We start from the raw sequence: 25,838 nt of genomic DNA on the forward strand, positions 1-25,838 counted from the left end.
AAAAAGTACGGTTTGCCTTTACTGGATAATTTTGTTCATTGGTTTCTTAGGGAACCTTGGTAATATTTGAGTTTCCTGGGGAGTATGGTCACATGACCTGGCCCTGGCCAATCGGTGCGTTCCACCTCCCTGGCCACTGTGATTGGCTCCGGGCTGGGGCAGTGCCCAATCGGGGCCCAGGGCCGGGCCTGACGTTGGAAGCCAGGGGAAGACGAGCTGTCGTCCTGCTGGGGTAGGGGAAGGGGTGGGGCCGGGGGAGGTCAGGCTCCAGCAGTGGGAGGGGCGTGAGGTCCGCCTGCGGCAGTTGGTGACCTTCCCGCTCCCCTCAGGGCAGAGCCGCCGGCCTGAGAATGAGGGCGCTGCTGAGCCCAGGGGCTGGGATGGCCCGTTGCTGCTGTGGTCCCAGAGCTCCACCCGAGACCTGAGGGAAACCTTCTGCCCTGAGTCCTCTCCCGCTTGTCTGTCAGCTTGTTTGAAGCATGCTGGGTTTTCTGCCCAGCTGGCTAAGGGGAGTCCCTGGAAATGCAAGGGTGTGGGTTTTGGCAGACTTCAGGGAAGACATGCCAGATGAGCCTGGGAGACTCCAGCTTAATCTGGATTCAGGAGATATCTCTTCGGGCCAGCTAGTAATTGTAGGATAAGCCTAATGAGTCTTCACAGGATGAAGAGAGTAACGTGCCAAGGTAGCATTCGATGTCCTCATTCGAGAGGATGAAGCTGGTGCTCAGAGAAGGGGGGAACTTGGCCACAGCAAGGAGGTGTGCACCCAGACAGAACCCCCAGATCCGGCCATTGGAGCTCAGGGAGGCCACTGGTGTGGCTTGTCCCTGTGGCAGGGGCCGAGGCACGCAGCCCACCCTGATTCCTGTGGGGGCCTGACTTGGGAAGTGCCATCTGGTAGCTTTGAGACTCACCAAACCAAATTGCACTGGAGAGAGGAGGGACACCTTCCTTCATCCACCCCCCACCCCCGCCGGCTTCCCACATACCCTGACCCCTTTCTCTCGATTTCGGAGCCATTTCCAGAGTCCCGCTCATATGACCTCATTCGAAGTGCACTGTGGACGAGCTGCCATCTGCAGCTGCTACCACAGCAGCCAAGGGCTTTAGCTCCCGAGTACCTCCCTTCCTTTGGAACTTGGGGGCCCTCTACTCCCCACTTGCACACCACAGACCTTTGCTGAGGATTGTGGGGACCCTCACTCAGTTTGCAGCACGTTGTAGCCATCCCTGTCCTCCCTTGAAACTCAGCTTGTGAGCTCCTTTGGAGCAGCGTGGCCCACCTGGCTGCAACGGAAGAGACACAGCTGACAGTGAAACAACAGCTTAGATCTGAGAGCCGGAAAGCTCTGTCAAAAGGGACCTCCCTCTTCACGCCGTAGAGGCTGTAGGAGCCGCCAGGGTTTCGGAACCAGTGCTGGGGCCAAAATGACTCCACAGCTGTTTTCCTTCCTGGGGAGGGTTCTGGCTTGAGTGGGAATGGCTCAAGTCTAAGGTTCTGAAAGCCCACTGTGTGCAGATGCACGGTACACAGAGAGGAGAAGGTGGAGTCCTGCCCTGGAGGTGGTCACAGCTCACGGATGAGCCAGGCAGGCAGGCAGGCAGGGCATGAGAACACCTGAGCTGCCTTCATGAGTGAATGGTGTGGGGGCAGAGGAAGAGAAGCCGGTCTGCTCCCTCATGTGGTGCCCAGGGCAGGTTGTCCCCAGAGGAAACCCTTACGACGGTGAGGAGAATCCCTGCTGTTTCCCAAGGGGTTCCGTCGGTGCATGTCTTCCCCGGAGCGCTCAGGCCGTCTCTAAAGTACACTGGCCATGGGCATTGCCTCTCCTTGGAACTTCCCATGTGTTTCTCTTTTTTATGGAACAGTGATTTTCTAGAGGGGTTCTGGGCCACAAGGATGTTGGGTCATTTTCTAGCCTTCTGTCATGAAGAACGCTTTCCTGGGCGTTGGGGTGGTTTGTTGTTCCAGCTCCCTTTCTTGGCTTCTTTTGGGAGCTGGTGCAACAAGACGAGCTCAGCCTCTGCCTTCTGGCGGAGATGTCACCCTTGAAACAGCAATGCCTGCCTGGAGATAATGATGGCAGTGGCCAAAAGGGCTTCGTTTGGCACATGGTATCTTGAAAGGACGTACACCGTCCTTTCAGATATCAAAGGCTAGTTCAAATGACATAAAAATGAGAACTCTCCAATGGAGTCTTACAGTAGGTGGAGAGTCCGAAAAACACTGCTTCAGTCATTTCACGGAGAGTCATTGATCGGGGACACCAAGAATATAGGAAGGAATGCACAAAGAAAAGATGAAATTGTGTTCAGGATCGGGGGAAGGGATGAACAGGGCGTGCTTGCCTTGAATCCAGGCTTTGTTGGGGGGTGGGGCATAAAGATCAAACGGGTCTGAAACTACCAAGTGGTGATGGTAACACAGGATCACCAGAGTTACACAACAGTGTTCCCAAATTGCAACAATGATGAGAAAGTTTACGAATCCCAACTTAACCAACAAAAATACAGGAAACCATACAAAAAAGAAAACATCACCAGAAAGGTGGAAACAAACCAAATGCAAAGCAGTTCAGGGGAAAGGAACTCCATGTCCCCTGGGGGCAGACCGAGTTGCCGGCGTCCACGGTGAGCAGACAGGGATGGAGGCTGCAGAGCCGACCGCTCCCCTGGACGTGGTGTTTCCGGCAAGGGCTCTGGGTGTCTGTCCAGAGCGGGGGCTCGTTCTCCCTGCAGGGGTGGGTGAGTCATCGTGGGCGTCTGGGTGTTGCGCGGGAGCCAGGGCAGGCTCTCCCTGCCGAGGCGGTGACTCCTCCTCTGCCTCGGGTTGTCCTGCCAGAGCCCGAGCAGGTACAGGTGCACGTGGAGGTGGAGGTTCTGGCTGAGGGGGTGGGACATCAGTGCCTGGGGCTGGGGGTCCTGCAGGCACGGAGATCCGATCTGCCCAGTGTGCTGGCCAGTACCCAGCTGGCCTGGTGTCTCTGCGAGGGCAAGTCTCGGTTCTCCATCTGCCCTCGGTGGATCCCTGGGTCCTGCACCTGGAGCCACCACCTCTGTAGGGACAGGTCTGGGAAGTGGAGCCTGGTTCCAGTTGGAGGTCAGTGCTAGAGCTGGGGGAGAAGCAAAGTTTGCCCACAGGCCAGCCTTGGCATGTGCGTATCCCGGGACAGAAAGCTTCCAAGAGATTCCCAAAGAATACCCAGCGTCGGATGTCTTTTGGGACTGAAGTGTGCAAGACGGGGGGCGGGGGGTGTGAGGCCAGTGCTTGCTGCAGGCCCAGCAGCAGCTTTCGGGGACTCGTCCCTGTGTAGCTCAGCACCCCGTCCCCACACACTCCCGTGCAGCAGCCCCAGCGTCCTCACCTCTGTGCTCTGGCGTGCTGGGCTCCAGGTCCTCCTGCTGCCTCAGAGGCCGGGGTTCTCGGGACTCTGGGTCGGAGCCGGGTGTGCTGAGCTCCGTGGCAGCCTCAGACTGGGCCGGCGGGTGTATCCTAGGCGGTGTCTCTGCAGCAGGCCTTCCCCGCCTCCTCTTCTCCCCCGGTGGGGCTGATGCCTCCGTGGGCACGCTCACCTGGAGCCTGCACTGGGCCTCACGGGCGGGGGGGTGGTGCTCCGACCCCTCCCTCCGGGAGGTGGATGGGGTGTCCCCGTCCTCGGCCTCATCACGTGGGAAGCTCTGCAACGACAGTGACCGTCAGCCAGCCATGCTGGGAGTTTTCCAAGCTGGGCCTGGCCAGTGGAACCGCTGCTTCTGCCTGCTCGAACTTCTCTTCCCAGAAGGGTCAGAGACGTGTGTCTGCTCAGATCCCCACCCGGGAGGAAAGAGACCCACCTGTGGGTGTGAGGTCAGCCTGGGCGGCCGCCGCTGCCCGCACACTCCCCATCGGGCCCAGCCTGCTCTCCCCTGGGGTGTGGACACAACTTGTCCGCAGGCTTCTGACCCCACATCCGCCTGGGCTTCCTTGAGGGAGACACACCCCGAGAAACCCGCATCCACACACACAGGCAAAGGACCCGGTGTTTCCGGGTGGCATGGGCGAGGTGGCCTGGCCCGGCCTGGGGCTCCCCGTGTTACCTTTCTGTTTCTCCGGGCAAACGGCCAGAGGCCTCTCGGGGGTGTCCTGAGCCAACGTCGACAGGGTGCCCACGCACACTGCCTGTGAGCTCTCCTGAGGCCCCGGCCTCTGGGCATGGGCAAACAGCAGAACATCCTGGCAGCAAGTGATCTGGCTGGGGGCTCCTCTCCGCTCTGGAGGCCTGGATACCCGGGTTGCGGGTTCTGTTGGGTTCTGTTGCCGGCAGGTGACATCATCGCCTGGGGTTCGTGCTGAGGTCCCTTCCCCAAAACTTCCCAAGGGAATCTCTGGGTTTCTGACTGCTCGACCACCCCCCTTAGGCCATGTGCAGGCACAGAGACGCCCACACAGCCCAGCCCACAGCCCTGGGGAGGCCTGGGTGCAGCCAGGGCCTGAGCTCCGAGGGCCCTGCTGCTCTCAGACCAGGCTCCTTCTTCTCATAAGTGGTGTGGCCCTGGACAAGCATATGCCCCTCAGGGTTTCCCCAGTCTCTCCATCTGCAGAGTGGGGGTCATTCTCCCATCTGCTTCCTAGGTCTGTCGGCCTACGAGCAGCTCCATGCCTTTCCACCTGGGGCCGATATCACGTGGAGCTCGTGCGCTGAGACTTCAGAAAGAAAGATTCCATCCAGGGCTGACATAGCACAGAATGGGGCAGAACGAGGCCTGGATGTGCCGTGGTACCCAGGAAAAGGCACTCCCCCTCCTGACTGTTTTGAGACCCCGCATCCAAGTTGGAGGACCGAAAGGAAGACTCGAAGGTCTCCCTCTCTTGTAGAAAAGAGTAGCCAACTTTCTGGTCCTGTTTCCATTGAGATTCTGTTCAAGTGTCCCAGCTCGGCTTCTGCGGGTGGCTGAGCTTCTAATGGCTCCCTGCGTTCTTGTCTTTTCCTCTGCAAACCTTCCGTCCTTTTCCCCCTTCTGGGGTGGATGGGCGCTGTCATTGCTTCTACCTTCGAGACAGATTGAGGAAAAGTCTGGACCATCGACTCCTTTCCTCTCTTTGGTTCCGTGTCTCTCTCTGGCTGTGTCCCTCTCTTTTCCTTTCTCAATTCCCTCTGTGTCTTCCTCTTTCTCTCTCGTGTGTGAATGGATGGATGCTAGGAATTCCACATGTATATGATTAGATGAGGGTTATGTTTTAGGGATAGGTTAGAGGGAGAGAAAGGCTTCAGGTCGGAGTTGGTCATAGGGGAAGGGTCAAGGGTGGTGGTGGTGTTTCTTGGAATCTGAGTGCTGTGCATTCTTCGTCTCTTTCCATATGAACCCCTTCTCAGATACACCACTTGGAAGGAGTCTCTCGTGTTCCGTTTCCTATCTTTTGCATTTGTGAATGCTTAGCTTCTCTGTTGTGAAGAGGTTCCATTGGATGGAAACCCATTGGTGTACTTCGTGTACCTCTTTCCCTTAATTGAAGAGACCCATTTCTACCTCCGCCCAGCAAATGGCAAGGAGACTCTGATGTTAAGGAGCCTTTGACCTACGCTTCTTTCTAGCTATCTCATGACATCAGTCTTTAGGGTGAGGTTTTTCCCCAATATTGAGGTGGTCTGAGATCCAAACCAATAGCGTTCTTCAGATGTAGCTGTCTGGGTTTCCCATGGACATTGATTGAAGAGGCTTTCTTGTTCCCATTTGGATAATCTCCCCTTCTGTGTCAGAGATGAGTTGACGATGGATGCTGGGGTTTGTTTCTGGACCCTCAACTTTATTCCATCGATCTGGATCTGTGTGTGTTGTTGTATTCCCAATAGCATACTGTCCTGCCGCTGCTGCTGCTGCTGCTAAGTCACTTCAGTCGTGTCAGACTCTGCGCGACCCCATGGCCTGCAGCCTACCAGGCTCCTCCGTCCAGGGCATTTTCCAGGCAAGAGTACTGGAGTGGGTCGCCATTGCCTTCTCCGATACTCTCCTGAGGATCCTAGTTTGGTCGTCTAATTTCCTTTCACACAACCTTGGATGTCCGTATCGGGGCCTTTTCGTCGGATTGTATTGACAATTTAGGCTCTTTTCTGTTTCCGTAACCCCTTTTGCAATTCTTTGTTCGGTGCGAAAATGCATTGGCATTTTGGGAGGAATAGCATCGAAGCTGTGGATTGCCTTGTGGGGCTGTGACATCATTTTACCAATAGGAATTTTTCAAGCCCTGAGCACAGCTTCTCTCTCCAGTGATTGGTGTGGGCTTGATCTTCCTTCTTCCATCTCTCGCCGTTTTGTGAGAACAGGTGCATCCTTCCCTTCTGGGTTAGATGGACTCGTGGATATCACTTCAGTGCATGGCATTGTCAGTGGGGGTGATAATTCCCTTCTCATTGGAAGACTTTGCTGTGAGTATTAGAAATGCAAGTGACTTCTCTTCCCCTTCCTCCCTGTCCATCTCTCAGAGCCACCGGGAAACAGAGGCCTCATCCACGGTCACACAGGCCTGAGGGGGTGCAACTAGACTGTTGTTTCTTCAGGCCCTCAGTGCTGGACATCATCCGGGATCCTCTGTGTGTGTCTTCCTCAGTCTGGTGTCCCTTCAGACCTTTCCCTAGTTTTCACAGGCTTGTTGTGTTGGTGTTCTTTGTCTGTTTGGAGACACATCCTTGATAAGCTTTGTGTTTCCACTCATTCGTCTGGCGATGTATGACCTGTCTTTTGCTTTTGTCATGAGGTCTTTCCCACAGTAGATATCTTTGATTTTGCCAAGTCCACTGTATTCTCTGGGTTTTTTTGTGGACTGCCTTTTAGTTTTGTGTGTGAAGACTCAAAGCACGTGTCCGGTTTCTGCTCATTGTTCTTCTAGATTGGTGACAAGTTTTCACGGAAAGTTTGTCTAGGGATAAGTGGAAGTGAACTCGGTGTAAGGTGTCAAGTCTCCATCTCCATTCATGTCATCCCCTGCAGTTTCCAATTCCCTGTTCCTGAGTGGTTTTGGAGACCTTGTGGGGAGTTTGGTTGCATTGGAGTTTGCATTACCACCTTGATTCGATTCACACTGTTCTGCCGTCAGGGACACTGTCAAGGGGGAGTGAGGAGCAGCCTGCACTTCCAGCAGTGACCACACGGTGGGGCGAGTGCTGCTCTCCCCTCTGGGAGCCCCAGGCCACAGGCATCCCAGTGAGGAGCCAGCTCTGTGCTCAGCTGAAAGGAGTTAGTCTCTCAGGGGCCTCTGAGCCCTTGCCTTTGGATCACCCAGGGTGGGCATTGACTGGGACAGAAAAAATTGCCCTGAATTCCATGGACGGAAGAGCCTGGCTGTGTAGAGTTCGTGGGTTGCCGTGAATCAGACACAACTGAGGACAGAAAAATTCAATACATTAAAACACTTTTGGGGGGTGGGGGTGAGTGAAAGGGGGTGATGTGGGTTTTTTTGTCTTATATAACAGCCAAGGGAAATCTAGTTTAAACCTAAATTCACATAGACGGGAAAGGTATAGCTCTCCGTCACCCTATTAAAAAAAAAAAAAAACTACTAAACTTTTCTGAAAGTTTATTTACTAGCTTCCTTGAGCAGTTCATGGTGAAGCTTTTTTTTTTTTTTTTTTTTTTTCTGTGACATTGGCCTCATTAAAAAGTACGGTTTGCCTTTACTGGATAATTTTGTTCATTGGTTTCTTAGGGAACCTTGGTAATATTTGAGTTTCCTGGGGAGTATGGTCACATGACCTGGCCCTGGCCAATCGGTGCGTTCCACCTCCCTGGCCACTGTGATTGGCTCCGGGCTGGGGCAGTGCCCAATCGGGGCCCAGGGCCGGGCCTGACGTTGGAAGCCAGGGGAAGACGAGCTGTCGTCCTGCTGGGGTAGGGGAAGGGGTGGGGCCGGGGGAGGTCAGGCTCCAGCAGTGGGAGGGGCGTGAGGTCCGCCTGCGGCAGTTGGTGACCTTCCCGCTCCCCTCAGGGCAGAGCCGCCGGCCTGAGAATGAGGGCGCTGCTGAGCCCAGGGGCTGGGATGGCCCGTTGCTGCTGTGGTCCCAGAGCTCCACCCGAGACCTGAGGGAAACCTTCTGCCCGTGAGTCCTCTCCCGCTTGTCTGTCAGCTTGTTTGAAGCATGCTGGGTTTTCTGCCCAGCTGGCTAAGGGGAGTCCCTGGAAATGCAATGGTGTGGGTTTTGGCAGACTTCAGGGAAGACATGCCAGATGAGCCTGGGAGACTCCAGCTTAATCTGGATTCAGGAGATATCTCTTCGGGCCAGCTAGTAATTGTAGGATAAGCCTAATGAGTCTTCACAGGATGAAGAGAGTAACGTGCCAAGGTAGCATTCGATGTCCTCATTCGAGAGGATGAAGCTGGTGCTCAGAGAAGGGGGGAACTTGGCCACAGCAAGGAGGTGTGCACCCAGACAGAACCCCCAGATCCGGCCATTGGAGCTCAGGGAGGCCACTGGTGTGGCTTGTCCCTGTGGCAGGGGCCGAGGCACGCAGCCCACCCTGATTCCTGTGGGGGCCTGACTTGGGAAGTGCCATCTGGTAGCTTTGAGACTCACCAAACCAAATTGCACTGGAGAGAGGAGGGACACCTTCCTTCATCCACCCCCCACCCCCGCCGGCTTCCCACATACCCTGACCCCTTTCTCTCGATTTCGGAGCCATTTCCAGAGTCCCGCTCATATGACCTCATTCGAAGTGCACTGTGGACGAGCTGCCATCTGCAGCTGCTACCACAGCAGCCAAGGGCTTTAGCTCCCGAGTACCTCCCTTCCTTTGGAACTTGGGGGCCCTCTACTCCCCACTTGCACACCACAGACCTTTGCTGAGGATTGTGGGGACCCTCACTCAGTTTGCAGCACGTTGTAGCCATCCCTGTCCTCCCTTGAAACTCAGCTTGTGAGCTCCTTTGGAGCAGCGTGGCCCACCTGGCTGCAACGGAAGAGACACAGCTGACAGTGAAACAACAGCTTAGATCTGAGAGCCGGAAAGCTCTGTCAAAAGGGACCTCCCTCTTCACGCCGTAGAGGCTGTAGGAGCCGCCAGGGTTTCGGAACCAGTGCTGGGGCCAAAATGACTCCACAGCTGTTTTCCTTCCTGGGGAGGGTTCTGGCTTGAGTGGGAATGGCTCAAGTCTAAGGTTCTGAAAGCCCACTGTGTGCAGATGCACGGTACACAGAGAGGAGAAGGTGGAGTCCTGCCCTGGAGGTGGTCACAGCTCACGGATGAGCCAGGCAGGCAGGCAGGCAGGGCATGAGAACACCTGAGCTGCCTTCATGAGTGAATGGTGTGGGGGCAGAGGAAGAGAAGCCGGTCTGCTCCCTCATGTGGTGCCCAGGGCAGGTTGTCCCCAGAGGAAACCCTTACGACGGTGAGGAGAATCCCTGCTGTTTCCCAAGGGGTTCCGTCGGTGCGTGTCTTCCCCGGAGCGCTCAGGCCGTCTCTAAAGTACACTGGCCATGGGCATTGCCTCTCCTTGGAACTTCCCATGTGTTTCTCTTTTTTATGGAACAGTGATTTTCTAGAGGGGTTCTGGGCCACAAGGATGTTGGGTCATTTTCTAGCCTTCTGTCATGAAGAACGCTTTCCTGGGCGTTGGGGTGGTTTGTTGTTCCAGCTCCCTTTCTTGGCTTCTTTTGGGAGCTGGTGCAACAAGACGAGCTCAGCCTCTGCCTTCTGGCGGAGATGTCACCCTTGAAACAGCAATGCCTGCCTGGAGATAATGATGGCAGTGGCCAAAAGGGCTTCGTTTGGCACATGGTATCTTGAAAGGACGTACACCGTCCTTTCAGATATCAAAGGCTAGTTCAAATGACATAAAAATGAGAACTCTCCAATGGAGTCTTACAGTAGGTGGAGAGTCCGAAAAACACTGCTTCAGTCATTTCACGGAGAGTCATTGATTGGGGACACCAAGAATATAGGAAGGAATGCACAAAGAAAAGATGAAATTGTGTTCAGGATCGGGGGAAGGGATGAACAGGGCGTGCTTGCCTTGAATCCAGGCTTTGTTGGGGGGTGGGGCATAAAGATCAAACGGGTCTGAAACTACCAAGTGGTGATGGTAACACAGGATCACCAGAGTTACACAACAGTGTTCCCAAATTGCAACAATGATGAGAAAGTTTACGAATCCCAACTTAACCAACAAAAATACAGGAAACCATACAAAAAAGAAAACATCACCAGAAAGGTGGAAACAAACCAAATGCAAAGCAGTTCAGGGGAAAGGAACTCCATGTCCCCTGGGGGCAGACCGAGTTGCCGGCGTCCACGGTGAGCAGACAGGGATGGAGGCTGCAGAGCCGACCGCTCCCCTGGACGTGGTGTTTCCGGCAAGGGCTCTGGGTGTCTGTCCAGAGCGGGGGCTCGTTCTCCCTGCAGGGGTGGGTGAGTCATCGTGGGCGTCTGGGTGTTGCGCGGGAGCCAGGGCAGGCTCTCCCTGCCGAGGCGGTGACTCCTCCTCTGCCTCGGGTTCTCCTGCCAGAGCCCGAGCAGGTACAGGTGCACGTGGAGGTGGAGGTTCTGGCTGAGGGGGTGGGACATCAGTGCCTGGGGCTGGGGGTCCTGCAGGCACGGAGATCCGATCTGCCCAGTGTGCTGGCCAGTACCCAGCTGGCCTGGTGTCTCTGCGAGGGCAAGTCTCGGTTCTCCATCTGCCCTCGGTGGATCCCTGGGTCCTGCACCTGGAGCCACCACCTCTGTAGGGACAGGTCTGGGAAGTGGAGCCTGGTTCCAGTTGGAGGTCAGTGCTAGAGCTGGGGGAGAAGCAAAGTTTGCCCACAGGCCAGCCTTGGCATGTGCGTATCCCGGGACAGAAAGCTTCCAAGAGATTCCCAAAGAATACCCAGCGTCGGATGTCTTTTGGGACTGAAGTGTGCAAGACGGGGGGCGGGGGGTGTGAGGCCAGTGCTTGCTGCAGGCCCAGCAGCAGCTTTCGGGGACTCGTCCCTGTGTAGCTCAGCACCCCGTCCCCACACACTCCCGTGCAGCAGCCCCAGCGTCCTCACCTCTGTGCTCTGGCGTGCTGGGCTCCAGGTCCTCCTGCTGCCTCAGAGGCCGGGGTTCTCGGGACTCTGGGTCGGAGCCGGGTGTGCTGAGCTCCGTGGCAGCCTCAGACTGGGCCGGCGGGTGTATCCTAGGCGGTGTCTCTGCAGCAGGCCTTCCCCGCCTCCTCTTCTCCCCCGGTGGGGCTGATGCCTCCGTGGGCACGCTCACCTGGAGCCTGCACTGGGCCTCAGGGGCGGGGGGGTGGTGCTCCGACCCCTCCCTCCGGGAGGTGGATGGGGTGTCCCCGTCCTCGGCCTCATCACGTGGGAAGCTCTGCAACGACAGTGACCGTCAGCCAGCCATGCTGGGAGTTTTCCAAGCTGGGCCTGGCCAGTGGAACCGCTGCTTCTGCCTGCTCGAACTTCTCTTCCCAGAAGGGTCAGAGACGTGTGTCTGCTCAGATCCCCACCCGGGAGGAAAGAGACCCACCTGTGGGTGTGAGGTCAGCCTGGGCGGCCGCCGCTGCCCGCACACTCCCCATCGGGCCCAGCCTGCTCTCCCCTGGGGTGTGGACACAACTTGTCCGCAGGCTTCTGACCCCACATCCGCCTGGGCTTCCTTGAGGGAGACACACCCCGAGAAACCCGCATCCACACACACAGGCAAAGGACCCGGTGTTTCCGGGTGGCATGGGCGAGGTGGCCTGGCCCGGCCTGGGGCTCCCCGTGTTACCTTTCTGTTTCTCCGGGCAAACGGCCAGAGGCCTCTCGGGGGTGTCCTGAGCCAACGTCGACAGGGTGCCCACGCACACTGCCTGTGAGCTCTCCTGAGGCCCCGGCCTCTGGGCATGGGCAAACAGCAGAACATCCTGGCAGCAAGTGATCTGGCTGGGGGCTCCTCTCCGCTCTGGAGGCCTGGATACCCGGGTTGCGGGTTCTGTTGGGTTCTGTTGCCGGCAGGTGACATCATCGCCTGGGGTTCGTGCTGAGGTCCCTTCCCCAAAACTTCCCAAGGGAATCTCTGGGTTTCTGACTGCTCGACCACCCCCCTTAGGCCATGTGCAGGCACAGAGACGCCCACACAGCCCAGCCCACAGCCCTGGGGAGGCCTGGGTGCAGCCAGGGCCTGAGCTCCGAGGGCCCTGCTGCTCTCAGACCAGGCTCCTTCTTCTCATAAGTGGTGTGGCCCTGGACAAGCATATGCCCCTCAGGGTTTCCCCAGTCTCTCCATCTGCAGAGTGGGGGTCATTCTCCCATCTGCTTCCTAGGTCTGTCGGCCTACGAGCAGCTCCATGCCTTTCCACCTGGGGCCGATATCACGTGGAGCTCGTGCGCTGAGACTTCAGAAAGAAAGATTCCATCCAGGGCTGACATAGCACAGAATGGGGCAGAACGAGGCCTGGATGTGCCGTGGTACCCAGGAAAAGGCACTCCCCCTCCTGACTGTTTTGAGACCCCGCATCCAAGTTGGAGGACCGAAAGGAAGACTCGAAGGTCTCCCTCTCTTGTAGAAAAGAGTAGCCAACTTTCTGGTCCTGTTTCCATTGAGATTCTGTTCAAGTGTCCCAGCTCGGCTTCTGCGGGTGGCTGAGCTTCTAATGGCTCCCTGCGTTCTTGTCTTTTCCTCTGCAAACCTTCCGTCCTTTTCCCCCTTCTGGGGTGGATGGGCGCTGTCATTGCTTCTACCTTCGAGACAGATTGAGGAAAAGTCTGGACCATCGACTCCTTTCCTCTCTTTGGTTCTGTGTCTCTCTCTGGCTGTGTCCCTCTCTTTTCCTTTCTCAATTCCCTCTGTGTCTTCCTCTTTCTCTCTCGTGTGTGAATGGATGGATGCTAGGAATTCCACATGTATATGATTAGATGAGGGTTATGTTTTAGGGATAGGTTAGAGGGAGAGAAAGGCTTCAGGTCGGAGTTGGTCATAGGGGAAGGGTCAAGGGTGGTGGTGGTGTTTCTTGGAATCTGAGTGCTGTGCATTCTTCGTCTCTTTCCATATGAACCCCTTCTCAGATACACCACTTGGAAGGAGTCTCTCGTGTTCCGTTTCCTATCTTTTGCATTTGTGAATGCTTAGCTTCTCTGTTGTGAAGAGGTTCCATTGGATGGAAACCCATTGGTGTACTTCGTGTACCTCTTTCCCTTAATTGAAGAGACCCATTTCTACCTCCGCCCAGCAAATGGCAAGGAGACTCTGATGTTAAGGAGCCTTTGACCTACGCTTCTTTCTAGCTATCTCATGACATCAGTCTTTAGGGTGAGGTTTTTCCCCAATATTGAGGTGGTCTGAGATCCAAACCAATAGCGTTCTTCAGATGTAGCTGTCTGGGTTTCCCATGGACATTGATTGAAGAGGCTTTCTTGTTCCCATTTGGATAATCTCCCCTTCTGTGTCAGAGATGAGTTGACGATGGATGCTGGGGTTTGTTTCTGGACCCTCAACTTTATTCCATCGATCTGGATCTGTGTGTGTTGTTGTATTCCCAATAGCATACTGTCCTGCCGCTGCTGCTGCTGCTGCTAAGTCACTTCAGTCGTGTCAGACTCAGCGCGACCCCATGGCCTGCAGCCTACCAGGCTCCTCCGTCCAGGGCATTTTCCAGGCAAGAGTACTGGAGTGGGTCGCCATTGCCTTCTCCGATACTCTCCTGAGGATCCTAGTTTGGTCGTCTAATTTCCTTTCACACAACCTTGGATGTCCGTATCGGGGCCTTTTCGTCGGATTGTATTGACAATTTAGGCTCTTTTCTGTTTCCGTAACCCCTTTTGCAATTCTTTGTTCGGTGCGAAAATGCATTGGCATTTTGGGAGGAATAGCATCGAAGCTGTGGATTGCCTTGTGGGGCTGTGACATCATTTTACCAATAGGAATTTTTCAAGCCCTGAGCACAGCTTCTCTCTCCAGTGATTGGTGTGGGCTTGATCTTCCTTCTTCCATCTCTCGCCGTTTTGTGAGAACAGGTGCATCCTTCCCTTCTGGGTTAGATGGACTCGTGGATATCACTTCAGTGCATGGCATTGTCAGTGGGGGTGATAATTCCCTTCTCATTGGAAGACTTTGCTGTGAGTATTAGAAATGCAAGTGACTTCTCTTCCCCTTCCTCCCTGTCCATCTCTCAGAGCCACCGGGAAACAGAGGCCTCATCCACGGTCACACAGGCCTGAGGGGGTGCAACTAGACTGTTGTTTCTTCAGGCCCTCAGTGCTGGACATCATCCGGGATCCTCTGTGTGTGTCTTCCTCAGTCTGGTGTCCCTTCAGACCTTTCCCTAGTTTTCACAGGCTTGTTGTGTTGGTGTTCTTTGTCTGTTTGGAGACACATCCTTGATAAGCTTTGTGTTTCCACTCATTCGTCTGGCGATGTATGACCTGTCTTTTGCTTTTGTCATGAGGTCTTTCCCACAGTAGATATCTTTGATTTTGCCAAGTCCACTGTATTCTCTGGGTTTTTTTGTGGACTGCCTTTTAGTTTTGTGTGTGAAGACTCAAAGCACGTGTCCGGTTTCTGCTCATTGTTCTTCTAGATTGGTGACAAGTTTTCACGGAAAGTTTGTCTAGGGATAAGTGGAAGTGAACTCGGTGTAAGGTGTCAAGTCTCCATCTCCATTCATGTCATCCCCTGCAGTTTCCAATTCCCTGTTCCTGAGTGGTTTTGGAGACCTTGTGGGGAGTTTGGTTGCATTGGAGTTTGCATTACCACCTTGATTCGATTCACACTGTTCTGCCGTCAGGGACACTGTCAAGGGGGAGTGAGGAGCAGCCTGCACTTCCAGCAGTGACCACACGGTGGGGCGAGTGCTGCTCTCCCCTCTGGGAGCCCCAGGCCACAGGCATCCCAGTGAGGAGCCAGCTCTGTGCTCAGCTGAAAGGAGTTAGTCTCTCAGGGGCCTCTGAGCCCTTGCCTTTGGATCACCCAGGGTGGGCATTGACTGGGACAGAAAAAATTGCCCTGAATTCCATGGACGGAAGAGCCTGGCTGTGTAGAGTTCGTGGGTTGCCGTGAATCAGACACAACTGAGGACAGAAAAATTCAATACATTAAAACACTTTTGGGGGGTGGGGGTGAGTGAAAGGGGGTGATGTGGGTTTTTTTGTCTTATATAACAGCCAAGGGAAATCTAGTTTAAACCTAAATTCACATAGACGGGAAAGGTATAGCTCTCCGTCACCCTATTAAAAAAAAAAAAAAAAACTACTAAACTTTTCTGAAAGTTTATTTACTAGCTTCCTTGAGCAGTTCATGGTGAAGCTTTTTTTTTTTTTTTTTTTTTTCTGTGACATTGGCCTCATTAAAAAGTACGGTTTGCCTTTACTGGATAATTTTGTTCATTGGTTTCTTAGGGAACCTTGGTAATATTTGAGTTTCCTGGGGAGTATGGTCACATGACCTGGCCCTGGCCAATCGGCGCGTTCCACCTCCCTGGCCACTGTGATTGGCTCCGGGCTGGGGCAGTGCCCAATCGGGGCCCAGGGCCGGGCCTGACGTTGGAAGCCAGGGGAAGACGAGCTGTCGTCCTGCTGGGGTAGGGGAAGGGGTGGGGCCGGGGGAGGTCAGGCTCCAGCAGTGGGAGGGGCGTGAGGTCCGCCTGCGGCAGTTGGTGACCTTCCCGCTCCCCTCAGGGCAGAGCCGCCGGCCTGAGAATGAGGGCGCTGCTGAGCCCAGGGGCTGGGATGGCCCGTTGCTGCTGTGGTCCCAGAGCTCCACCCGAGACCTGAGGGAAACCTTCTGCCCGTGAGTCCTCTCCCGCTTGTCTGTCAGCTTGTTTGAAGCATGCTGGGTTTTCTGCCCAGCTGGCTAAGGGGAGTCCCTGGAAATGCAATGGTGTGGGTTTTGGCAGACTTCAGGGAAGACATGCCAGATGAGCCTGGGAGACTCCAGCTTAATCTGGATTCAGGAGATATCTCTTCGGGCCAGCTAGTAATTGTAGGATAAGCCTAATGAGTCTTCACAGGATGAAGAGAGTAACGTGCCAAGGTAGCATTCGATGTCCTCATTCGAGAGGATGAAGCTGGTGCTCAGAGAAGGGGGGAACTTGGCCACAGCAAGGAGGTGTGCACCCAGACAGAACCCCCAGATCCGGCCATTGGAGCTCAGGGAGGCCACTGGTGTGGCTTGTCCCTGTGGCAGGGGCCGAGGCACGCAGCCCACCCTGATTCCTGTGGGGGCCTGACTTGGGAAGTGCCATCTGGTAGCTTTGAGACTCACCAAACCAAATTGCACTGGAGAGAGGAGGGACACCTTCCTTCATCCACCCCCCACCCCCGCCGGCTTCCCACATACCCTGACCCCTTTCTCTCGATTTCGGAGCCATTTCCAGAGTCCCGCTCATATGACCTCATTCGAAGTGCACTGTGGACGAGCTGCCATCTGCAGCTGCTACCACAGCAGCCAAGGGCTTTAGCTCCCGAGTACCTCCCTTCCTTTGGAACTTGGGGGCCCTCTACTCCCCACTTGCACACCACAGACCTTTGCTGAGGATTGTGGGGACCCTCACTCAGTTTGCAGCACGTTGTAGCCATCCCTGTCCTCCCTTGAAACTCAGCTTGTGAGCTCCTTTGGAGCAGCGTGGCCCACCTGGCTGCAACGGAAGAGACACAGCTGACAGTGAAACAACAGCTTAGATCTGAGAGCCGGAAAGCTCTGTCAAAAGGGACCTCCCTCTTCACGCCGTAGAGGCTGTAGGAGCCGCCAGGGTTTCGGAACCAGTGCTGGGGCCAAAATGACTCCACAGCTGTTTTCCTTCCTGGGGAGGGTTCTGGCTTGAGTGGGAATGGCTCAAGTCTAAGGTTCTGAAAGCCCACTGTGTGCAGATGCACGGTACACAGAGAGGAGAAGGTGGAGTCCTGCCCTGGAGGTGGTCACAGCTCACGGATGAGCCAGGCAGGCAGGCAGGCAGGGCATGAGAACACCTGAGCTGCCTTCATGAGTGAATGGTGTGGGGGCAGAGGAAGAGAAGCCGGTCTGCTCCCTCATGTGGTGCCCAGGGCAGGTTGTCCCCAGAGGAAACCCTTACGACGGTGAGGAGAATCCCTGCTGTTTCCCAAGGGGTTCCGTCGGTGCGTGTCTTCCCCGGAGCGCTCAGGCCGTCTCTAAAGTACACTGGCCATGGGCATTGCCTCTCCTTGGAACTTCCCATGTGTTTCTCTTTTTTATGGAACAGTGATTTTCTAGAGGGGTTCTGGGCCACAAGGATGTTGGGTCATTTTCTAGCCTTCTGTCATGAAGAACGCTTTCCTGGGCGTTGGGGTGGTTTGTTGTTCCAGCTCCCTTTCTTGGCTTCTTTTGGGAGCTGGTGCAACAAGACGAGCTCAGCCTCTGCCTTCTGGCGGAGATGTCACCCTTGAAACAGCAATGCCTGCCTGGAGATAATGATGGCAGTGGCCAAAAGGGCTTCGTTTGGCACATGGTATCTTGAAAGGACGTACACCGTCCTTTCAGATATCAAAGGCTAGTTCAAATGACATAAAAATGAGAACTCTCCAATGGAGTCTTACAGTAGGTGGAGAGTCCGAAAAACACTGCTTCAGTCATTTCACGGAGAGTCATTGATTGGGGACACCAAGAATATAGGAAGGAATGCACAAAGAAAAGATGAAATTGTGTTCAGGATCGGGGGAAGGGATGAACAGGGCGTGCTTGCCTTGAATCCAGGCTTTGTTGGGGGGTGGGGCATAAAGATCAAACGGGTCTGAAACTACCAAGTGGTGATGGTAACACAGGATCACCAGAGTTACACAACAGTGTTCCCAAATTGCAACAATGATGAGAAAGTTTACGAATCCCAACTTAACCAACAAAAATACAGGAAACCATACAAAAAAGAAAACATCACCAGAAAGGTGGAAACAAACCAAATGCAAAGCAGTTCAGGGGAAAGGAACTCCATGTCCCCTGGGGGCAGACCGAGTTGCCGGCGTCCACGGTGAGCAGACAGGGATGGAGGCTGCAGAGCCGACCGCTCCCCTGGACGTGGTGTTTCCGGCAAGGGCTCTGGGTGTCTGTCCAGAGCGGGGGCTCGTTCTCCCTGCAGGGGTGGGTGAGTCATCGTGGGCGTCTGGGTGTTGCGCGGGAGCCAGGGCAGGCTCTCCCTGCCGAGGCGGTGACTCCTCCTCTGCCTCGGGTTCTCCTGCCAGAGCCCGAGCAGGTACAGGTGCACGTGGAGGTGGAGGTTCTGGCTGAGGGGGTGGGACATCAGTGCCTGGGGCTGGGGGTCCTGCAGGCATGGAGATCCGATCTGCCCAGTGTGCTGGCCAGTACCCAGCTGGCCTGGTGTCTCTGCGAGGGCAAGTCTCGGTTCTCCATCTGCCCTCGGTGGATCCCTGGGTCCTGCACCTGGAGCCACCACCTCTGTAGGGACAGGTCTGGGAAGTGGAGCCTGGTTCCAGTTGGAGGTCAGTGCTAGAGCTGGGGGAGAAGCAAAGTTTGCCCACAGGCCAGCCTTGGCATGTGCGTATCCCGGGACAGAAAGCTTCCAAGAGATTCCCAAAGAATACCCAGCGTCGGATGTCTTTTGGGACTGAAGTGTGCAAGACGGGGGGCGGGGGGTGTGAGGCCAGTGCTTGCTGCAGGCCCAGCAGCAGCTTTCGGGGACTCGTCCCTGTGTAGCTCAGCACCCCGTCCCCACACACTCCCGTGCAGCAGCCCCAGCGTCCTCACCTCTGTGCTCTGGCGTGCTGGGCTCCAGGTCCTCCTGCTGCCTCAGAGGCCGGGGTTCTCGGGACTCTGGGTCGGAGCCGGGTGTGCTGAGCTCCGTGGCAGCCTCAGACTGGGCCGGCGGGTGTATCCTAGGCGGTGTCTCTGCAGCAGGCCTTCCCCGCCTCCTCTTCTCCCCCGGTGGGGCTGATGCCTCCGTGGGCACGCTCACCTGGAGCCTGCACTGGGCCTCAGGGGCGGGGGGGTGGTGCTCCGACCCCTCCCTCCGGGAGGTGGATGGGGTGTCCCCGTCCTCGGCCTCATCACGTGGGAAGCTCTGCAACGACAGTGACCGTCAGCCAGCCATGCTGGGAGTTTTCCAAGCTGGGCCTGGCCAGTGGAACCGCTGCTTCTGCCTGCTCGAACTTCTCTTCCCAGAAGGGTCAGAGACGTGTGTCTGCTCAGATCCCCACCCGGGAGGAAAGAGACCCACCTGTGGGTGTGAGGTCAGCCTGGGCGGCCGCCGCTGCCCGCACACTCCCCATCGGGCCCAGCCTGCTCTCCCCTGGGGTGTGGACACAACTTGTCCGCAGGCTTCTGACCCCACATCCGCCTGGGCTTCCTTGAGGGAGACACACCCCGAGAAACCCGCATCCACACACACAGGCAAAGGACCCGGTGTTTCCGGGTGGCATGGGCGAGGTGGCCTGGCCCGGCCTGGGGCTCCCCGTGTTACCTTTCTGTTTCTCCGGGCAAACGGCCAGAGGCCTCTCGGGGGTGTCCTGAGCCAACGTCGACAGGGTGCCCACGCACACTGCCTGTGAGCTCTCCTGAGGCCCCGGCCTCTGGGCATGGGCAAACAGCAGAACATCCTGGCAGCAAGTGATCTGGCTGGGGGCTCCTCTCCGCTCTGGAGGCCTGGATACCCGGGTTGCGGGTTCTGTTGGGTTCTGTTGCCGGCAGGTGACATCATCGCCTGGGGTTCGTGCTGAGGTCCCTTCCCCAAAACTTCCCAAGGGAATCTCTGGGTTTCTGACTGCTCGACCACCCCCCTTAGGCCATGTGCAGGCACAGAGACGCCCACACAGCCCAGCCCACAGCCCTGGGGAGGCCTGGGTGCAGCCAGGGCCTGAGCTCCGAGGGCCCTGCTGCTCTCAGACCAGGCTCCTTCTTCTCATAAGTGGTGTGGCCCTGGACAAGCATATGCCCCTCAGGGTTTCCCCAGTCTCTCCATCTGCAGAGTGGGGGTCATTCTCCCATCTGCTTCCTAGGTCTGTCGGCCTACGAGCAGCTCCATGCCTTTCCACCTGGGGCCGATATCACGTGGAGCTCGTGCGCTGAGACTTCAGAAAGAAAGATTCCATCCAGGGCTGACATAGCACAGAATGGGGCAGAACGAGGCCTGGATGTGCCGTGGTACCCAGGAAAAGGCACTCCCCCTCCTGACTGTTTTGAGACCCCGCATCCAAGTTGGAGGACCGAAAGGAAGACTCGAAGGTCTCCCTCTCTTGTAGAAAAGAGTAGCCAACTTTCTGGTCCTGTTTCCATTGAGATTCTGTTCAAGTGTCCCAGCTCGGCTTCTGCGGGTGGCTGAGCTTCTAATGGCTCCCTGCGTTCTTGTCTTTTCCTCTGCAAACCTTCCGTCCTTTTCCCCCTTCTGGGGTGGATGGGCGCTGTCATTGCTTCTACCTTCGAGACAGATTGAGGAAAAGTCTGGACCATCGACTCCTTTCCTCTCTTTGGTTCCGTGTCTCTCTCTGGCTGTGTCCCTCTCTTTTCCTTTCTCAATTCCCTCTGTGTCTTCCTCTTTCTCTCTCGTGTGTGAATGGATGGATGCTAGGAATTCCACATGTATATGATTAGATGAGGGTTATGTTTTAGGGATAGGTTAGAGGGAGAGAAAGGCTTCAGGTCGGAGTTGGTCATAGGGGAAGGGTCAAGGGTGGTGGTGGTGTTTCTTGGAATCTGAGTGCTGTGCATTCTTCGTCTCTTTCCATATGAACCCCTTCTCAGATACACCACTTGGAAGGAGTCTCTCGTGTTCCGTTTCCTATCTTTTGCATTTGTGAATGCTTAGCTTCTCTGTTGTGAAGAGGTTCCATTGGATGGAAACCCATTGGTGTACTTCGTGTACCTCTTTCCCTTAATTGAAGAGACCCATTTCTACCTCCGCCCAGCAAATGGCAAGGAGACTCTGATGTTAAGGAGCCTTTGACCTACGCTTCTTTCTAGCTATCTCATGACATCAGTCTTTAGGGTGAGGTTTTTCCCCAATATTGAGGTGGTCTGAGATCCAAACCAATAGCGTTCTTCAGATGTAGCTGTCTGGGTTTCCCATGGACATTGATTGAAGAGGCTTTCTTGTTCCCATTTGGATAATCTCCCCTTCTGTGTCAGAGATGAGTTGACGATGGATGCTGGGGTTTGTTTCTGGACCCTCAACTTTATTCCATCGATCTGGATCTGTGTGTGTTGTTGTATTCCCAATAGCATACTGTCCTGCCGCTGCTGCTGCTGCTGCTAAGTCACTTCAGTCGTGTCAGACTCTGCGCGACCCCATGGCCTGCAGCCTACCAGGCTCCTCCGTCCAGGGCATTTTCCAGGCAAGAGTACTGGAGTGGGTCGCCATTGCCTTCTCCGATACTCTCCTGAGGATCCTAGTTTGGTCGTCTAATTTCCTTTCACACAACCTTGGATGTCCGTATCGGGGCCTTTTCGTCGGATTGTATTGACAATTTAGGCTCTTTTCTGTTTCCGTAACCCCTTTTGCAATTCTTTGTTCGGTGCGAAAATGCATTGGCATTTTGGGAGGAATAGCATCGAAGCTGTGGATTGCCTTGTGGGGCTGTGACATCATTTTCCCAATAGGAATTTTTCAAGCCCTGAGCACAGCTTCTCTCTCCAGTGATTGGTGTGGGCTTGATCTTCCTTCTTCCATCTCTCGCCGTTTTGTGAGAACAGGTGCATCCTTCCCTTCTGGGTTAGATGGACTCGTGGATATCACTTCAGTGCATGGCATTGTCAGTGGGGGTGATAATTCCCTTCTCATTGGAAGACTTTGCTGTGAGTATTAGAAATGCAAGTGACTTCTCTTCCCCTTCCTCCCTGTCCATCTCTCAGAGCCACCGGGAAACAGAGGCCTCATCCACGGTCACACAGGCCTGAGGGGGTGCAACTAGACTGTTGTTTCTTCAGGCCCTCAGTGCTGGACATCATCCGGGATCCTCTGTGTGTGTCTTCCTCAGTCTGGTGTCCCTTCAGACCTTTCCCTAGTTTTCACAGGCTTGTTGTGTTGGTGTTCTTTGTCTGTTTGGAGACGCATCCTTGATAAGCTTTGTGTTTCCACTCATTCGTCTGGCGATGTATGACCTGTCTTTTGCTTTTGTCATGAGGTCTTTCCCACAGTAGATATCTTTGATTTTGCCAAGTCCACTGTATTCTCTGGGTTTTTTTGTGGACTGCCTTTTAGTTTTGTGTGTGAAGACTCAAAGCACGTGTCCGGTTTCTGCTCATTGTTCTTCTAGATTGGTGACAAGTTTTCACGGAAAGTTTGTCTAGGGATAAGTGGAAGTGAACTCGGTGTAAGGTGTCAAGTCTCCATCTCCATTCATGTCATCCCCTGCAGTTTCCAATTCCCTGTTCCTGAGTGGTTTTGGAGACCTTGTGGGGAGTTTGGTTGCATTGGAGTTTGCATTACCACCTTGATTCGATTCACACTGTTCTGCCGTCAGGGACACTGTCAAGGGGGAGTGAGGAGCAGCCTGCACTTCCAGCAGTGACCACACGGTGGGGCGAGTGCTGCTCTCCCCTCTGGGAGCCCCAGGCCACAGGCATCCCAGTGAGGAGCCAGCTCTGTGCTCAGCTGAAAGGAGTTAGTCTCTCAGGGGCCTCTGAGCCCTTGCCTTTGGATCACCCAGGGTGGGCATTGACTGGGACAGAAAAAATTGCCCTGAATTCCATGGACGGAAGAGCCTGGCTGTGTAGAGTTCGTGGGTTGCCGTGAATCAGACACAACTGAGGACAGAAAAATTCAATACATTAAAACACTTTTGGGGGGTGGGGGTGAGTGAAAGGGGGTGATGTGGGTTTTTTTGTCTTATATAACAGCCAAGGGAAATCTAGTTTAAACCTAAATTCACATAGACGGGAAAGGTATAGCTCTCCGTCACCCTATTAAAAAAAAAAAAAAAACTACTAAACTTTTCTGAAAGTTTATTTACTAGCTTCCTTGAGCAGTTCATGGTGAAGCTTTTTTTTTTTTTTTTTTTTTTCTGTGACATTGGCCTCATTAAAAAGTACGGTTTGCCTTTACTGGATAATTTTGTTCATTGGTTTCTTAGGGAACCTTGGTAATATTTGAGTTTCCTGGGGAGTATGGTCACATGACCTGGCCCTGGCCAATCGGTGCGTTCCACCTCCCTGGCCACTGTGATTGGCTCCGGGCTGGGGCAGTGCCCAATCGGGGCCCAGGGCCGGGCCTGACGTTGGAAGCCAGGGGAAGACGAGCTGTCGTCCTGCTGGGGTAGGGGAAGGGGTGGGGCCGGGGGAGGTCAGGCTCCAGCAGTGGGAGGGGCGTGAGGTCCGCCTGCGGCAGTTGGTGACCTTCCCGCTCCCCTCAGGGCAGAGCCGCCGGCCTGAGAATGAGGGCGCTGCTGAGCCCAGGGGCTGGGATGGCCCGTTGCTGCTGTGGTCCCAGAGCTCCACCCGAGACCTGAGGGAAACCTTCTGCCCGTGAGTCCTCTCCCGCTTGTCTGTCAGCTTGTTTGAAGCATGCTGGGTTTTCTGCCCAGCTGGCTAAGGGGAGTCCCTGGAAATGCAATGGTGTGGGTTTTGGCAGACTTCAGGGAAGACATGCCAGATGAGCCTGGGAGACTCCAGCTTAATCTGGATTCAGGAGATATCTCTTCGGGCCAGCTAGTAATTGTAGGATAAGCCTAATGAGTCTTCACAGGATGAAGAGAGTAACGTGCCAAGGTAGCATTCGATGTCCTCATTCGAGAGGATGAAGCTGGTGCTCAGAGAAGGGGGGAACTTGGCCACAGCAAGGAGGTGTGCACCCAGACAGAACCCCCAGATCCGGCCATTGGAGCTCAGGGAGGCCACTGGTGTGGCTTGTCCCTGTGGCAGGGGCCGAGGCACGCAGCCCACCCTGATTCCTGTGGGGGCCTGACTTGGGAAGTGCCATCTGGTAGCTTTGAGACTCACCAAACCAAATTGCACTGGAGAGAGGAGGGACACCTTCCTTCATCCGCCCCCCACCCCCGCCGGCTTCCCACATACCCTGACCCCTTTCTCTCGATTTCGGAGCCATTTCCAGAGTCCCGCTCATATGACCTCATTCGAAGTGCACTGTGGACGAGCTGCCATCTGCAGCTGCTACCACAGCAGCCAAGGGCTTTAGCTCCCGAGTACCTCCCTTCCTTTGGAACTTGGGGGCCCTCTACTCCCCACTTGCACACCACAGACCTTTGCTGAGGATTGTGGGGACCCTCACTCAGTTTGCAGCACGTTGTAGCCATCCCTGTCCTCCCTTGAAACTCAGCTTGTGAGCTCCTTTGGAGCAGCGTGGCCCACCTGGCTGCAACGGAAGAGACACAGCTGACAGTGAAACAACAGCTTAGATCTGAGAGCCGGAAAGCTCTGTCAAAAGGGACCTCCCTCTTCACGCCGTAGAGGCTGTAGGAGCCGCCAGGGTTTCGGAACCAGTGCTGGGGCCAAAATGACTCCACAGCTGTTTTCCTTCCTGGGGAGGGTTCTGGCTTGAGTGGGAATGGCTCAAGTCTAAGGTTCTGAAAGCCCACTGTGTGCAGATGCACGGTACACAGAGAGGAGAAGGTGGAGTCCTGCCCTGGAGGTGGTCACAGCTCACGGATGAGCCAGGCAGGCAGGCAGGCAGGGCATGAGAACACCTGAGCTGCCTTCATGAGTGAATGGTGTGGGGGCAGAGGAAGAGAAGCCGGTCTGCTCCCTCATGTGGTGCCCAGGGCAGGTTGTCCCCAGAGGAAACCCTTACGACGGTGAGGAGAATCCCTGCTGTTTCCCAAGGGGTTCCGTCGGTGCGTGTCTTCCCCGGAGCGCTCAGGCCGTCTCTAAAGTACACTGGCCATGGGCATTGCCTCTCCTTGGAACTTCCCATGTGTTTCTCTTTTTTATGGAACAGTGATTTTCTAGAGGGGTTCTGGGCCACAAGGATGTTGGGTCATTTTCTAGCCTTCTGTCATGAAGAACGCTTTCCTGGGCGTTGGGGTGGTTTGTTGTTCCAGCTCCCTTTCTTGGCTTCTTTTGGGAGCTGGTGCAACAAGACGAGCTCAGCCTCTGCCTTCTGGCGGAGATGTCACCCTTGAAACAGCAATGCCTGCCTGGAGATAATGATGGCAGTGGCCAAAAGGGCTTCGTTTGGCACATGGTATCTTGAAAGGACGTACACCGTCCTTTCAGATATCAAAGGCTAGTTCAAATGACATAAAAATGAGAACTCTCCAATGGAGTCTTACAGTAGGTGGAGAGTCCGAAAAACACTGCTTCAGTCATTTCACGGAGAGTCATTGATTGGGGACACCAAGAATATAGGAAGGAATGCACAAAGAAAAGATGAAATTGTGTTCAGGATCGGGGGAAGGGATGAACAGGGCGTGCTTGCCTTGAATCCAGGCTTTGTTGGGGGGTGGGGCATAAAGATCAAACGGGTCTGAAACTACCAAGTGGTGATGGTAACACAGGATCACCAGAGTTACACAACAGTGTTCCCAAATTGCAACAATGATGAGAAAGTTTACGAATCCCAACTTAACCAACAAAAATACAGGAAACCATACAAAAAAGAAAACATCACCAGAAAGGTGGAAACAAACCAAATGCAAAGCAGTTCAGGGGAAAGGAACTCCATGTCCCCTGGGGGCAGACCGAGTTGCCGGCGTCCACGGTGAGCAGACAGGGATGGAGGCTGCAGAGCCGACCGCTCCCCTGGACGTGGTGTTTCCGGCAAGGGCTCTGGGTGTCTGTCCAGAGCGGGGGCTCGTTCTCCCTGCAGGGGTGGGTGAGTCATCGTGGGCGTCTGGGTGTTGCGCGGGAGCCAGGGCAGGCTCTCCCTGCCGAGGCGGTGACTCCTCCTCTGCCTCGGGTTGTCCTGCCAGAGCCCGAGCAGGTACAGGTGCACGTGGAGGTGGAGGTTCTGGCTGAGGGGGTGGGACATCAGTGCCTGGGGCTGGGGGTCCTGCAGGCACGGAGATCCG

General features: G+C 55.1%; 2 protein-coding genes and 1 long non-coding RNA gene across 4 annotated transcripts; 1 reads left to right on the forward strand and 2 right to left on the reverse strand.

Moving 5' to 3' along the window:
• The first annotated feature begins 275 nt into the window (after positions 1-275).
• LOC145534174 (uncharacterized) lies at positions 276-25,432 on the forward strand. Of its 2 annotated transcripts, XR_014074309.1 has the most exons (4): positions 276-444; positions 7,961-8,072; positions 15,594-15,705; positions 23,226-25,432. It is a non-coding gene; the product is annotated as an uncharacterized LOC145534174 (long non-coding RNA). The 2 variants fall into 2 exon arrangements; XR_014074308.1 differs by lacking the exon at positions 276-444 and having other exon boundaries at positions 7,826-8,072.
• LOC145533870 (uncharacterized) lies at positions 353-5,780 on the reverse strand. Its single transcript, XM_081561215.1, has 3 exons — positions 4,078-5,780; positions 3,366-3,678; positions 353-3,113 (listed from the first exon to the last, which is right to left on the reverse strand). The coding sequence occupies exons 1-3, from the start codon at positions 4,312-4,314 to the stop codon at positions 2,482-2,484; spliced, it is 1,182 nt and encodes a 393-aa protein (XP_081417341.1). The 5' UTR covers positions 4,315-5,780; the 3' UTR covers positions 353-2,481.
• LOC145533876 (uncharacterized) lies at positions 10,095-15,159 on the reverse strand. The gene is made up of 3 exons (XM_081561220.1): positions 11,710-15,159; positions 10,998-11,310; positions 10,095-10,745 (listed from the first exon to the last, which is right to left on the reverse strand). The coding sequence occupies exons 1-3, from the start codon at positions 11,944-11,946 to the stop codon at positions 10,114-10,116; spliced, it is 1,182 nt and encodes a 393-aa protein (XP_081417346.1). The 5' UTR covers positions 11,947-15,159; the 3' UTR covers positions 10,095-10,113.
• Positions 25,433-25,838: the final 406 nt, after the last annotated feature.

The sequence above is a fragment of the Giraffa tippelskirchi genome, chromosome 14 (assembly GCF_054371585.1).
Source record: "Giraffa tippelskirchi isolate mGirTip1 chromosome 14, T2T-mGirTip1v1.2.pri, whole genome shotgun sequence".
In the NCBI taxonomy this organism is placed as follows: Eukaryota; Metazoa; Chordata; class Mammalia; order Artiodactyla; family Giraffidae; genus Giraffa; species Giraffa tippelskirchi.

Excerpts from the sequence above, each read along its gene's own strand:
- LOC145533876 (XM_081561220.1), bottom strand. The coding sequence starts at position 11,946 with ATGATGTCACCTGCCGGCAACAGAACCCAACAGAACCCGCAACCCGGG. Across the intron at positions 11,311-11,709 it reads TTGCCCGGAGAAACAGAAAG|AGCTTCCCACGTGATGAGGC; the intron begins GTAACACGGGGA and ends CTGTCGTTGCAG. Across the intron at positions 10,746-10,997 it reads CAGCACGCCAGAGCACAGAG|CTCTAGCACTGACCTCCAAC; the intron begins GTGAGGACGCTG and ends CTTCTCCCCCAG.
- LOC145533870 (XM_081561215.1), bottom strand. The coding sequence starts at position 4,314 with ATGATGTCACCTGCCGGCAACAGAACCCAACAGAACCCGCAACCCGGG. Across the intron at positions 3,679-4,077 it reads TTGCCCGGAGAAACAGAAAG|AGCTTCCCACGTGATGAGGC; the intron begins GTAACACGGGGA and ends CTGTCGTTGCAG. Across the intron at positions 3,114-3,365 it reads CAGCACGCCAGAGCACAGAG|CTCTAGCACTGACCTCCAAC; the intron begins GTGAGGACGCTG and ends CTTCTCCCCCAG.